Source organism: Notothenia coriiceps, unplaced genomic scaffold (assembly GCF_000735185.1).
Source record: "Notothenia coriiceps isolate Sejong01 unplaced genomic scaffold, NC01 NC01_scaffold00011010, whole genome shotgun sequence".
Classification (NCBI taxonomy): Eukaryota; Metazoa; Chordata; class Actinopteri; order Perciformes; family Nototheniidae; genus Notothenia; species Notothenia coriiceps.
This window is the reverse complement of record NW_011343711.1, coordinates 271710-287301: the sequence shown is the minus strand read 5'-3', so window position 1 is coordinate 287301 and position 15592 is coordinate 271710. Positions and strand designations below refer to the sequence as shown.

The 15592-nt window shown below is 42.7% G+C and overlaps 1 protein-coding gene across 1 annotated transcript in view; it reads right to left on the bottom strand.

Annotated features, from left to right (window-relative positions):
* LOC104946412 (ERC protein 2-like) overlaps window positions 1-10430 on the bottom strand; it is a 40896-nt gene extending 30466 nt beyond the window's left edge. The window contains exons 1-3 of the mRNA XM_010772248.1: window positions 10260-10430; window positions 5460-5621; window positions 1769-1834 (exon numbers count right to left, since the gene is read on the bottom strand). Coding sequence (XP_010770550.1) covers window positions 1808-1834; window positions 5460-5621; window positions 10260-10430 — 360 coding nt within the window. The 3' untranslated portion in view covers window positions 1769-1807. The remainder of the gene's footprint in view (window positions 1-1768; window positions 1835-5459; window positions 5622-10259) is intronic.
* Window positions 10431-15592: the final 5162 nt, after the last annotated feature.

Below are 15592 nucleotides of genomic sequence, written 5' to 3'. Positions count from 1 at the left end.
ATCCCCGGCTATATGTCTAGCGCTGCTGTCCTCTATGTTTGCTCATATTAAGGAGGGCTCACTCAGGGACAGGATATGGGGATTAGGTCTGGCCTTATTGCGCTGTAGCTACACACCGCTAAATGGCTCCCATCTGTTCTCCCATTGAGAATGGCTAATACACGTTAGCCGCGCTCGTATTGTAAACTGCCAGAATAACAGCAGTGGATAGATGAGCAGGACTGATATCGCTAGCCACAACACCATTTTGTGCTAAAGGCTAATGTGCCTGGCTTATTCTATTAGATCGGGATAAGAAGTACTAATACGCAGACACGTGCATACACACGCCATCACGATATCTGATTGAAGATACCGAAGCAGTAGGCGAGTCACGGGTCCAGCTCTAGGTTTACCTTGAAGGAGAATAATGTTAGAGCAGGGCAAGCTTAAATCTGGGGAGAGGTGGAAAGAACCGGAGTGATGGAAAAAGATGGAGGGATGGAAAGAGAGGGAGAAAGGGGGCAGTGTGGTCTGTTTCATTACGGTGAATCCTGACACTGCTGCATTCTCAGCACACATGGACTGGATTATAGGCAATGTGGGCTGCTCCGGCACAGTATAGCTCAGCAACGCTCTCTTGCACACACATACACACACAGACATTCAAATGCACACACAAACATCATAGCTAAACACACCAAAGCTTTACACTGCACATAAACCATTTGCTCACACACAAGCTATAGGACTCTTAATCCCAAAAGCAGCAGTAGGGCAAAGTGCACCACTACTAAGTCATTGAGGTTAGAGACAGAGTCTGCTTGTGATGGTCCACCTGTGGATTACTGGGGGAAAAGAATGAGATGCACTGGAAAGTATGAGTATACCATGCTGCCTGGTTTTCTCTAATTCCCACACAAATACATAAGCATCTCTTTTTCTCTGTCTCTCAGATGTACATTTATAAATCTCTCTTTTTTTCCCTCCTGTCTGTCTTTGTCTCACTCACACATGCATTTGCTCCAAGAAAACAATCACCCCCCTCTGAACAGACCTCTTTCCACACGCATACGTTCAAAGGCATCCTGAGTCTATGGGGGGCTTCGATATAAAAACCCCAAAACAGGAATTATCCTTTATGACTCTGCATTCTTCATTTTATGCTTTTTCAGCTTGCAGCCTTAAAAAAAAAAAGCTTCATGACTGCTCTGTGTTGTATTGTAATTAACTACCCCACACACTGGCACAAAACAGGGTGGGGTAGCACGGTTAAACTTTACTACGCCTGAAAAAGTGAGGCGGGGAGGACAGACTTGTCCATCTCTGTTTTTTCTCACTGTCGTTTTTATCACCTACGGGCCGTGGTACGCGGGGCAGTTGAGTTTGTATTGGTCGAATACCACACAGTTACCTGTATAGCCACAGAGTGCACACACAGCATGAGGCACAACCAGCATATGGACATTAGTACTGTAGCACTTATAGAAAGGCAGCCATAAACCTCTGAATCAACTGAGGCCCTTTATTCAACTGAAATTCATAAGCAATGGGAAAAGGAGCCGGGTTCTATTACACTTTCTTCTGTCAGAGTTGGGTAATACTGTGGTTATTGTGGTGCCATCAGTGTTCCCGGCTAATGGTTACTTGAGCTCACTAAAGAACCCTTTTGTGTAGAAGACCATTAAAATATCTGCAGCTGATATACAGAATTACACCCTGGCAAGAAGTGCATTAACTCTAAAATTAGCAGAACATTTTTACAAAAGCTGTGCAACAGAAAACTCACTGTGGATAATTGGATGCAGGGTTTCCATGGTGATGGTGATCATGCCCATATTCCCTCTTCATCGTCCTGTGAGAAAAACATGTGAAAAGAAGTCATCATCATTACCATTTACTGTACAAACTCTGGCCTAGTGGTTATGTCTTTATAAGTAGAGTCTCCTTGCCTAAAGCTATGGCCCTCCAAACCCCCTGTGGCTTTTAATCAAAACAGTCCTGTTCATGTTCCTCATTCAAAAAAAGTTGTGTGTGATATCATAAAATGCTTTCCTCAGTGTGATTGTCAGGAACCAATAACTAAACACACAAGGGGTTTCCTTGGGGCTGAAACTGTGCAGACAAGAGCCCTGCTAACAAGAAGGGTAATTCACTCAGACACTAACATTACAATGGTTAGCACGAGCTGGCAGCTCACTATAACCAAGTAACCAAGCCCTTGCCTGAATAATGCTAAACTAAGCTACGGTAAAGGACAGTCCATGCTACACAAGAGTAAAAAACACAAGGACCTTGGCTGCAGTCCACAGCGGCTTTGGTTGGACTGAGTGGTTGTGACAAGCTCGGTAAACTCAGGAGGCTACACCTAAGCAGCTAAGCTATAGATATAATGGCCTTTGAATGGAACATGCTAGATGGTAAATGCTAAGATGCAGTGAATGGCTGTGACAGGCCCTGTAAACAGAGCCAGGCATATGACCACTCATTCTGCCAGGTTACACGCACACGCACGCGCAGTCCACGCACGCGCGCATGCACGCGCACACACACACACACACACACACACACACACACACACACACACACACACACACACACACACACACACAGGCAAAATACCTCATAAACCTGTAGCAGGCAGCATGTTAAGGCTTTGAGAAAAAAAACAACCAAAGAGAAAAGGTTGTATAATTCTTTCTCTGATAAACACTTGCTGTTTTCTATTTCCTTCTGAGGCTGCTGCCAAATATCTGGCAGCGTTACTGGCATGGCTAAATGGGAACAACATGAACACAACATGCCCGTCAAACTGCACACAATCCATGCTGAGACACAGACCTGGTGTTCATTTTAAGAAGCTAAATCCACTTCCTGTGCTTGTCTCTTTTGATTAGGTTTCACCTGTCCTCACATGAAGTCCATCAAAAACAAATGAAGGACAGGGAGTATAGTAAGAGGATTGAGATGGACCAACTAACCATAGCAATGGGCTTGATTTGCGGTTTGGCCGCTTTAAAGACCTTGAAATGTGTTCTTGCGTTTGTGTGTCCACTTTTCCAGCGCATACATTTGTGCTTACGTGTCTTAAATGTGCCATTTGGGTGTGGATGCGGTGTGGATGCGTCTGTTTGAGCAAATGCATATGCAAATGCGGAAAAAGGCAACTGTGGTCACTGATATGTTTTTCATGGCACTAGCTGTATCTTGGAAAGGCATTGTGGTCTCTAGGTTGAGCGTGCAGACCCTCTTTATCATCATTATCATCCTCAATCCTCTTTCCAGTGGTGTTCGTAGACCAGGCAATGCACTTACGACACTTGCATATTGCATTCGAAATGGGATAGATGGAGGGAGAAAGGACTGAAGAACGAATAATGAAAGGGACAGCAGAGGTATAGAGGGAAGAATGTGGGTAGAGGAATAAACAAATGGGAACAAATAAAAGAGTGGTTAAAGTATAGTGAAGAAGAGGTAAGTGACAGAAATAATGAAAGCATAAGAACAAAGTGTTCAAGAAAAAACAAATGGAGTAATTCATCACATTTGAAAGAGGGAGATTAAAGGAGTCCTGTGTTTGGAGGGAAAACAGTCTCACAACAGGGACTTCAGTGACATCCAGACTGTGTGACCTGACAACCCCCATCAGCAGCACACACACACACACACACACACACACACACACACACACACACACACACACACACACACACACACACACACACACACACACACACACACACACACACACACACACACACACACACACCCTGACCTCGGCCGAACTTCCCTATTAAGGTCAAAGATCAGATATAAGGAAAAGCCAAGAGGTGATTGGCTGACCTCTGTCAACGCTGTCCGTTGTTTTTGAAGTGTGTGTGCTTGGCACAAAAAGGAGAGCGAGCGAGAAAAAACTTAAACATTCAACTTTATTAGATAGTATAATTCAACCAATAAGCCTGGATTTATGAGTTATTTTTGTTATTCTCTACATTCTTAACAAGACTTCCCAGAAACGAACACTCTTCACTTGCAGAGAGCTACTTTTTAACTATTAACACTGCCACAGTAAAACAGTGTTGGGTAGCCATATTGAAGGAAAGACATCAATAAGGAATGTGAACAAAACAGTGACCCCCCCTGCAGCTCACTGTTTAGTATGAAGCCTGCCATGGTTGCAAACTATTCTGCAATACCTTAGTACAATGCAGGGACCTTAAAGCTTGCCAATCAATTTGTCAAGTCGGTTCAAAAGCACATCATAGCATAACCAAATGACAGCACAATTTGAATTTAAAAGTGTTCCTGGTTAGATGATGCAAAATGTTCAAATAAATATACAGTACTGCGTGAGATTGTGAGTGAAAAATGTGCATATATCAACCACAGACCTTAGCATTTAAGAATACAAAATAGAGTCTATTCTATAGGGGTTAAAGGCTAAAATATATTTAAAACCAGCTATCCTATTCTAGTTTAAATATTGTCGAGAAATGTGTGGGTTGATGCAAGTACATCATTGTGTGCTTGTATGCATGTGCGTGTATAAGGATGTGTTTAGGACAGGGGATCCCCAGTGCATGTTTGAATTTCATTGAGCAGCAGTGTCAGCAACATAACGTCTAGAAACGTGTTATGGTGCATATTAGATGGAACAGATGTTCACATTTATACTCAGGTGGAAATCCCCAGGTATTCATCTTCAATCCCCAAACATACATACACAAACACACTTCGTTTTGGTAATTTTGGAAAATCCCCAATCACAACGTCATGACAACAATAGAGCTGTGATGAGTTTATTTTCCATTCAAATAACTAGAAGATGTAATCAGCTAATGGGGTTAAATCATATCTGTCTTTCTTTGAAGAGTACTTTCCCCCGGTAGGGATTTCATCTGAGTACATAGTATCAACAAAGAATCAGGTGTGCACCGCCATGTGCATTTACACAAACACACACAGGCATGCACACGTCTACAGTATGCACACTTGGATGTACGCACACACACACACCAACACTATGCTAATAACAACAGCAGTTTGTGCTTCTTCCTTAGCGCTCCTCAAATTGACACATTAAGTTTGTCCCTCAGGGTAGTCTGGATATGATACACAGAGAGAGGCAGCTCATATAAGAGATGAATGATACATAAACTAATCTCACACACAAATCCCATCGATCAAAAACATTCATTTGGCAGATTTTCCCTTCAGGCCCCTTATCTTAATGATATGAATAACTCTAACTTGGCAGGAAGTATCGGGGTTGAAGGAGAAGAGACACAGGAGAAGTGAGAGGGGAAATTTTAGGCTGCTCAGTCCAACCACAACTGACTCGTGATGGAGATGACAAATAAAATTGCTCTAACTTTAAAAGCATGAAGATGAAAGCCTACCACATATAAGCTTGTGTAAACAGGTCCAAACTGTCTGGTGTGTGAGTGTGTGTCTGTGAGTTTGTGCACATTCATATTGACCTGGTCCATAGGGGGTCGGTGATTGGCATGGGGGGGCCCTCTTGGCAGGCTTCGGTGATGCACGTTGGCTGGATGCATATGGTGAGAATGGTGAGGATGATGCTGGGGGTGGATGTGATCTTCCTCATAGTTATCCGCTATCAGCTTCATTCTGCTCTGAGTCTGCCAAAAAAAAGGAGATAGAAAAGAAAAATGTATAACCCACAATTATAAAACATTCATTTCTCCAACACTGCTTATTTGTTTCGTAAAAATGTTCTTTGGGTCTTAGAATGATTAGGCTGAGGGATTCTTGGATGGCGGCGAAGCATGTCGAAAGCCATCAAAGATGATAAAAACAGTGCCGCTAACAACACTTGACAGGTCATAAATTGAGTGAGTCGGAGTGCCTGATGAAGTCTGTCAAATGTCATCCATATTGCAGATTATAGTTTAATTGGATTAGACGAATCCTAGTAAGAACAGTTACTGAGTGTTTCATGTAGCCCACAGGCTTTCTGGCTTGGGTGAAGCAACCTCCTTTTAGATGTCATTGATTAAAATTACACACAAATATGTATATTTTTTGGAACGCCTGTAAATGGGTAAGCAAGACTATGTGTCCTTTGTTTTGTATTGTGCAACTGTGTGTATTTGTGTGAGCGTTTGTGGAAGAAGCTGTCATACTGCCAACATCACTGCTTTGGAAGGAGATAACAGCCGAGGCTGACTAACGTTAACAATCAGCCTAAGTCCATTGAGGCCAGCTGTCTAAAAGATAGACCGTGACTGAGTGGGTGCAGATACATTGACAGGCTCAGCTTTATTCCCAGATACTTCCCCTGAGGGCGTACACGACTGCAGAGCGGGAGGTTGGATTGTGTATGGAATGAAGATGATTCCAAGGAAAGACATGCACACATGTCGAAATCCAAAATGTTGCTGCTTTCCTTTTTTCAAATGAGAGACAGCCATGGCAGGAAGAGAAAAAAAGTCTGAGTCAGCTGAAGGATAGGAGGGAGATGGTATTACAGTAGTCAGCGGCCTGGGGACATCACTGCTGAGATAAGGAGCTGAGGCCTAAATGATTGAGGAAACGAGCCAGTCAGGATCACAGGAGAGGATGTGGCTGGCATTAAAGAGGTTAGCAATTAGCTTAACTTGGAGAAGAGCTGCTCAGATAAGGCGAGAACAGTGACACAGTGGTGAGAGGGAAAGAGAGAGACAGAGATAAAGATGAAGAGTGAGGGATGGAGGAGGGCCCAGACAAACACCAGACCAGTGGTTAGAGCAGTTAAAGGCTAGGTTGAGGTGTACGGCCCTCCGTGACCTCAGGTGTTGACACTAGCAGGTGTGACTGGGTGGGGCTTGACTCAATGCAACAGTTACAGGGCTGAGATCTGTCATTACAGCCAGGACAATTACTATCATATACCATGCAGCTGATGTAATTACTGCTACACAGTACATGCTCTAGGGGCTCACAATGTTAACAATTATGTTGAATTTTAATTGATAATTATATTCAAAACGTTGCTATATAGTCAATGGTAAGAAGGGCAAATGTGTGCTTAGTCCTCAATGCTAATCTAATTTTAAAAAACTACAACTTGTTCCGGCCATCTAATTACAAAAAAAATGTGTAGGAAGGGAAGCCAAATGTCTCTCTATGTGTGTGTGTGTGTGTGTGTGTGTGTGTGTGTGTGTGTGTGTGTGTGTGTGTGTGTGTGTGTGTGTGTGTGTGTGCACGTGTGTGTGCACATGTACATTTAATGACCTGAGACAAAAACATTAATGAATGAAGTGATGAATTGCTTCTGGAAGAAACTGACTGTGTGGTCACGATAGCCCACATGTGGCCATCTAGTTTATTCAAACAGACACACATACTTACACACACTCTCACACACACACACACACACACACACACACACACACACACACACACACACACACACACACACACACACACACACACACACACACATCTCATACTTTTGTACAGACATGTTCCGTTGTGCATGTGCGGAGGTGTGCACATATAAAATGACTGTGTGGTGGAATGTGTGTGTTTTAATTAGTGTTAATTATGGCCTTTGCAGAGTAAACAGCTCAGTAATGACCTCCAGGCCTACTTGTACTGTAGATCCTGGAATAGTCACAGGTGGCACTGCTGGGAGAGGAGAGTTTTTCATTGACATCCCCAACCATAACAGATTTGAACTGTACTATGTGTGTGCGTGAGGTTCCTCTGCATGTGTATCAAAGTGTAGCTGCTGGTGTAAACATGGCAGTGATGATCCCGCTGCTGTGCTCACAGCTGCATCCCAAACCTCGATCCAAGCCGTCAATAAATCAAAAGCCTGTCCTGATTAGAGCAGAGCTGCATTAACACATATGGAGGCATGAGGCTGACAAAAAAAGGCCTTAAACACACATGCTGCTGGGGAAAGGCTGCGCACCATTCACAACACGTATACATACTCCTTTAATCAAATCTGTGTGTGTGTTTCTGCGTTGCCATGCTATCCCAGTAAAACAGAGTAACACAGACAAAGCAAGCGGGTTGTTTTACATTAGCTGAGCAAAATGGCACACCTCTGAAACAAAAAAATCCATCTTTTCAGCAGAGAGAGAGTATAAATGCCCAAGTGACCAAAAAAACAGAGAAAAAGGGAGAATGAGAGAAAAAATTAAGAAAAAGTCCCAGAAAATGGCACACCTCTGAGGATGCCAAATCCATCTTTCAGCTTCAAAGCACGTTTAGCCCTCCATCACTATGATGGGAACACTCAGAGAATTCCCGCATGGGGACAGATTAGCTCTGACTCTCTCCTCAGGAAGCCTAAACACTACACTCTTCATGCATGTGTCTGTGTATTTGTATACTGTGCTGAAGAAGGCCTACTGTATGCCTCAAAGGGAAGCAAACTGTCCGAGAAAGAAAAGTTTGTCTTAGACCGCCAGCTTTTTGCAAACACACACACACACACACACACACACACACACACACACACACACACACACACACACACACACACACACACACACACACACACACACACACACACACACACACACACACACACACACACACACACACACACACACACACACACACACAAGATCTTCCAAAGGAGGTCAGACAGGGCACTGCTATCTGAAAATCTATCTGCTGTCTACGGATCAGCTTTCTCCTACGAGACTCCGAGTCCCGTAATTCTTTGGCATTTCCTGATCAGTTTCCTTCCGCCATTGGCTGTTGTGGACCTTAGGAAGGCAACCTATCCTGATATGTGTGTCAATGGGTCAGCAGACAGAGTATGCCATGTATGTCATGTTGAACAACAAAACCTCCAGGGAGCTCACTGTCAAAATGGAAAGAAACCAAATAGATATTTCTTATAGGAGCTTCTTACCTTACAACCTCTTCGACAATAAGTTATGATAAAGTCTCTGAATATTTCGACCCAGGTACTAGGTGGCCAAAACAATGAATCCTTGGCACATCGTACAAAGAGATAGGGATGCACTGATCCGACTTTTTACTTCCTGATACGATACCTGGATCGGCCATTACCAAGTACCAATCTGAAAGCAATATTTAATCAATTAACTGCAATAAAAGGCTTGACTCAAGCCATTCCTAACATTCTAAACAAAAATGTAACAAATATATACATAGATACAAATATATTGGTGCAACCCTTCTAAGCAATAACAATTACATGGATTCATGCATGTGTGCCAGAAAACTTTCCAAGAAACCAGGTTAGCATGTATGGGAAAGAGGAGAGAAAGCAGCTTTATGCTGCCCATCCCTCTCGTCTCACATCCCTTTCTTTTCTTCTTCTCTTCTCCCCTTTTCTGCCCCAGGCCTGGAGGCTTCATCGTTACAATTAGAGCTCATCACATCAACAGGTGGACTGTAACTGCTGGTTGCAACGGGAAAACATGACGCATACAATGGCGATCAACAGATAATAGGCTTTCCTTGAAATTCCACGGATGGAATTGCACCCCCTAGGAACTATTTACTGTTTACGAGACACGAACAAAGATCTGCATACAAATACACACAACCACTGCATCTGTTGACTTTTAAATGCACCATGTTTCCCAGAAGCCCCCCGTGACTTAGTAGACCGTATATGCAGACTCCCTGCTGTTGGCTCATTATAGTTAGCATTCACTTTAGCTCAGTCACTGATGTGGTCTGACCAGACCTTAATGACCCACATACCTTCATCAGCCTCTGGTCATATTGAGAACCAGGGCAACATGGGAAATAGGTGCGTAAGCATGTGTGTGAGTGTGTGCTGGGAATAATGTCAATGTTTGACCAGAAGATGTAATACAGAAAAGTCTGCTGTTGAATCATCAATGATACCAACCTACGCCTGCATCTTGAGTACATCTAATCACTCTGATTGCAACATGATTGTTAGGAGAGTCACAGCTCCTGCTTCACTGGTTTGGCTTACGATGACTGAACACCAGTAAGTGTGGTTGGAGGCTGGGAAGTCCACTCTGTTAACTACCAGGAATGAATATACCTCTATCTGTTCCTGGTTTCACAGTTCAAAAGTCTGCCCATGAGGCTGTTTCAGTGTTTAAGTGCAGGTAAGGCTTCATCATCTGCAGCAGGTTTGAATTTGTAGTCCTGCTTTGATTCACATGTCCTAAACAGTGACCGCAGGGCCAGGCTCCATTTGATTTATGTGCAGACCAATCAAGCTCTTAGACAAGGGGAGCTGTACATTTAATTCAATGTTTATATGCATATATAAATATATTGGTGGTCTCGAGCGGTGGATTTACCTGCTGTTTGAGCTGGTGCATGAGCCTGTCTTTCTCCCTCTTCAGAGCCATCACTTCCTCCTGAGATTTCTTCCGTTTGGAAGAGGATAACTCCAGCAGGGCGATGTTTGCATCCTTCTCACTGATGGCTGCCAGCAAAGCCTGCTGCCTGAGACGATGAGAGCGGGACATGGGGAAATAGAGTGAAGAGGAAAAAAGTATGGTTATTGATGATAAACAAAACAGTTAACATGTATTTTACCCCAAAAAAGGACTGTAGAATGGTGTTTCATGGTCAGAGAATATACACCTTAATCTGCAGCTATGGGCCTTTGTCCGTAGGCAGATGTCACAGCAAACCCACTCAATCCAGAGATTCTTAAACTCAGACGGAGCTTCCACAGAAAATGAGCAGACATCTTTGAAGTGGTTTGCTAAGTGCTGTATTAGTGTTCCCTCAGAGTGACTCATGGACATGTGATAGTGTAATGGAGTATAAAAGAGTAGGCTGAGGAGGATATGACATCTTTCCTCTGTCCCTGCTGGTTACCACAATGTGTGTGTGTGTGTGTGTGTGTGTGTGTGTGTGTGTGTGTGTGTGTGTGTGTGTGTGTGTGTGTGTGTGTGTGTGTGTGTGTGCGTGCATGTGTGCGTTGGCAAGGGGGTTGGTAACAAATGACTGTCTACAGGTGGGGAGAAAACATACCACAAGGCTTCATCATACACACAACCAGACGTACAAATGTAGACCATTAACTCAAGAGATGTCTTGCGCAACCCTACAACAGACGTAAAAGCCTTTGGAGTAGTTTGGTGATGACTATCCTCGTCATCAAGCAGGATGTTTTAAATCCTGTGTTGTGACAAACATTTTACACGGCTTCTCTGGTAAACACACAAGCACAAACACATTTGCAAAAAAAGCCAGATGCACACAACTGCTGTACTATGGCTATTGACTGATTGATTGAAAAATAACAAAATGGCCTGTAAAACCGATTTCAGCCTAAGTTTATCTGAATGACCATCTACTGTAAGAAGTCTCAAGCTGTCTTACTAGTTTGTAGACACTGAAGCTATTTTAAGTTGGATAAAATGACGTGACTGAACTCCAGACTCTGAAACCACATTTAAAATTAGGCAGGCATTAAACCAACACGGTAAGGTAATGTTTGGATTTGTGTGAGGTGATGGGTAAAGTAAGAGGAGGAGGGAGGGAGTCAAAATACACTTTGAACTCAATTAAAAATTGACCTGGATCGGAGTGTTTTTATTCCATGATTTAAGTCCCTGCAGAAATAACTGAATTGAGAAAATAAACATGCCAAACTCAGAATAAAGTCCTGCCGGCCTGGGACTCCACATTTGGTGTTTTTAGTACAATTATCTGCATGTCGCATCTGGATTCTCCCATCCAGGGCCATTAAAAGGCCTCTGTGTTTGTGTGTGCTTGTATGTTGTGCATGCATTTGCACGTGCATGCATGTGGGTTATGAGATGGATCGGAGCAGCTAATCACACCATTAATCACAGAGCAGGGCCAAAGTGACACTTTTCACCCCTCTACACCTCCACTGTTATTCCTTGTAATGCTCAGTGTAATGGGAATACACGTACCCACACATGCGCAAAACCCTACACACAGACACACAGACCTACTTCAACCAGAGCAAGTGCTTTTGACTACAGGACTATTCTCTTTGAGCTAGCCATTCATAATGTAAAATGCCTCCAATTATTGTTAAAGAAATCCACTGATATATCAACAAATGAAACAACAGTCCATTCTTACTTTCCCTGACTGATAAACACAAATCATTATTTTTGCATTTAAGAGCATTGGCACAGTGGCAATCCATGTTACATTCTTTTATCTTTGGCTGTGTCAAATAAATTAAAGAGGTGATGCACAGAGACATATATGGACAAGGAATGTGGCACACTGTGTCACTGTTCATAAACAATGTGTCAGATTAACAGCCTTAACTTGTTCGCCAGTGGGCCATCTTTAGTACACACTGCTAGACATGGAAATTCCAACTTTGGATATATTGTCTCAAATGTTTCCCTAATCTATTTTTTTTTAACATAACCTGAAAGCTTCTAAGTCAGGATGTGACTCTTAGTGCAGAACAAATAACTGCAGACTTAAATGGAAAACTATTTTAGAACACTTCAACAATGTAAGTAGGGGATATTAAGTGCAGGGTCAAATAGGTTGATGAAAGAGTGCGGTGAAAGGTTAGGGGCTCTAACCCCCACCCCGGTTTTAGAGAGGAGGTTTATCTAATCTGTGAACTCCTCTGAAAAAGCCAAACAAAGATCCATCTTTTTCTGACCACAACTTAGTCACTTCATGAGGGATTGTTGCACTCCCATTCATCAAATGCTGAATTGATGACAGACACAATGTGGCTGTTTGATTACTTACTAAAAAAAGATAATAATGAAGTGTGTAACAAACCACAGCTAAAACATGAAAGCCAAGTCTCCTCTGTACATTCTGACAATGTAATCATTGTATTTAGCATTGTAGCAATTGCAGACCTCTACAAGGAAGCTACAATAATTACTGTATGTTGTGTTTTTATGACGGAAAGGTGTTCTGCATCACCCCTGCATTCCCTAGCACAGGTACAGACTTTCCAAATGAAAATGATTGATAGACCCTGAGACAGTTGTGAAACCGACTAAATTAAACCCCCAAACCAAAGTGGTTGCCATGCATCAGTGCAGGCTAAATCACTTCCAGGCTCTAAATTAACACAGTCGATTACAGAGCTGTCTCTCTGTGGATGCTCTCCTAGTGGTACTGCAGGATTCTGCTGAGTGATGTCTTCCTAAAACAATAAAAGCGGGGCATTATTATGATAAGCAAGCCTGTAAATGTTGTCTTCCACATCCTCAATCAGTGGTTGAGTGTGTGTGTGTGTGTGCTGATTAGTATTACTTACAGTCTTTGAGCCTGAATCACACTGGAGTATTTAATCACATCTAATTTGAGTGGCCATTTGGCCTTAGTTTTAGTCCACACTGCAATGTCCATGAATCTAGCAGACAGGGTTCATCTTTTAGACAAACAGAAACAAACACACACACACAAATACACGCACAAACTAAGACAAATGCTTGCCCTGTATCTATTGGCTGATCTTGAGCTTGAGTGGGTGAACCCTCTCCCTTCTCTCCCTCTTGTCTCACTCCCTGCTTAACTTAGCCTTGGCGTGTTGTAGACAAACAGAGGATTATCTCCATTTCCTTTCGGAATTGAAAGGGCAGAAATTAAATGGTTTTTCAAGACAAACTTGTAATTAGTCTTCATAAAAGTCAGACCCCGTGCACTGAGAAGTCATAAGGTTCTCCAATAAAAAGACAAATAAATCCCATAATCACTGCTGGATATCTGGTCTAAAAAATCGTTCTTACTTTAGTCTTTCTATGAGATAACGGTATTTTAGCTGGCAATTAAACACAATGTTTACATAAACAGTTGTGCATTCATGTATGTAAATCATAGTATTTACTTAGTGATATCGATTACTATTATAGAGAGGGTATGCAAGCCTCTGTGGAAAAAGCATAGGTAGGACTGACATCTTATTTATAAGGGGTGAAATTCTAAGCTCGACTACAACATGTGATTCCAATTGAACCTTCATGGTCCCTGGGACATATTGAGACATTTGGATCTGCAGAGGTGGAAGATGGATGGCTAAAGTACATGACCATGCGATGAGAGGTGAGATGGAAAGGAGGGAGGGGGGAGAGGGGTCAGCATATGGAAAGAAAAAGTGAAATGAAAAAGTTGGAATAAGAGAAGGGTAAGGAAACGTCAGGCGGGACGAGATAATTATGAACAAAGGGATGAAAAATGAGGAGAGAAGACTTTGATGAAGACCTATTGGAGGCGGGGCTGCATGCTGTCTACGGACTGTGATGTCACAGGGCAGATAGGAAACTGGCAGGGCAGATAGGAAACTGGCAGGTCAGACAGATTTCTGGGGGACAAAGGGTTAAGATGGGGTCAAGAGTAAGCATAAACACACAAACGTATTCATTTGCACAAAGCAATTTCAAAGAAAGCGGACGTTAGGAAGAACCAATTGCTCAAGAAAATATATATAAAAAAGAGATGGCAAGAGATGAAGGCAATAGATAAGAAAGAAAAGTATGTGCTTGACAGGAGTGACTACCACCTGTGCTGCATGCGGAGGGAAAGAGGGAAGAAAATGAGAGAAGGTAAAGATTTAAGAGCCCTTGCCTACACTAAATCAGCTCAGCGCACTCCATGTTGTTATTCCTAGGCGTCACGGTTGAAGGATATGTGTTTATAATTTGTGTTATGACTTACTTGAAATTATGAGTGTGGAGAGTCAGAGGGACAGAAACAGATGCGTCCGTGTGATGCCCGAGGGAACCATCAATACTGTCTGCCCCTAAGTGCAGTGTGTTCATGTGTGCAGCATTTGCCTGCACACATTTGTACTTACATTTCCTCATGTGCATGTGTGATGTATTTTGTTAGCAAGAACATGGGGAGCCCACTAATGTGTGTTCCCAGAACATCCATTATGAATCTTCTAGTTTGTGATTATGCCCTTGCACCACTCAACTGTCCGACTCTGAAGAAGCATTGCACTTGCTTTTATGGCTGTTCCTTGATTGTGAGTGCGTGAAGGTGCAGCACAAGGCTGAGGGCCCCTGGCTAAGCGGTACTAGAGGCCTGTGGTGAGAGCAAGCAGAGGACATGAGAATGGGGCATGGTTGAGTGACATTATTATTTATGTTCTTGGAACACTGTGTTATTTACAACTGAGGAGGTAGGAAACATGTCCATTTCCAACAAAAAACACACGCTCCGGGCTCATTTAGTAAGCTTACTGCAAAGCCAGTTCAGATGGTAAATCTGTGTTTTAACTCCAAATGTCTGGTTAATATATTTTCAGGAGGTCCAAGTTTTGTCTACCTTAGGCAGGATTAGCTCAATGCTAACCTTTAGCAGCTAACCTGAAGCCAGCCACATGCCAGATGGACCTTTTACCAACTTCCCTCTGTATGTTTGCCTGGATTCAAGCCATTATTCATTTTAATCGATGAGTCAGGGTTTATTCGTACTCACTGCAAATCAAACTTGCATGTCTATCTTGTTTAAAGAAATGCATGTCAACTCCAATATTCCTCTTGAGCAGCTATTAGAGATTACATGCTAATCCTGAGCGCCTACCAAGAATGCTAAACTTTACATGCTAACCTTGAGCCAGGGCTGCCAACATTTGAGTCCAGCTTGGAGTGAGATTTTTTTTTTGGTGATCCGAAAAAAGAAACGTTCATGTGTACAGTGTTACACATGTATT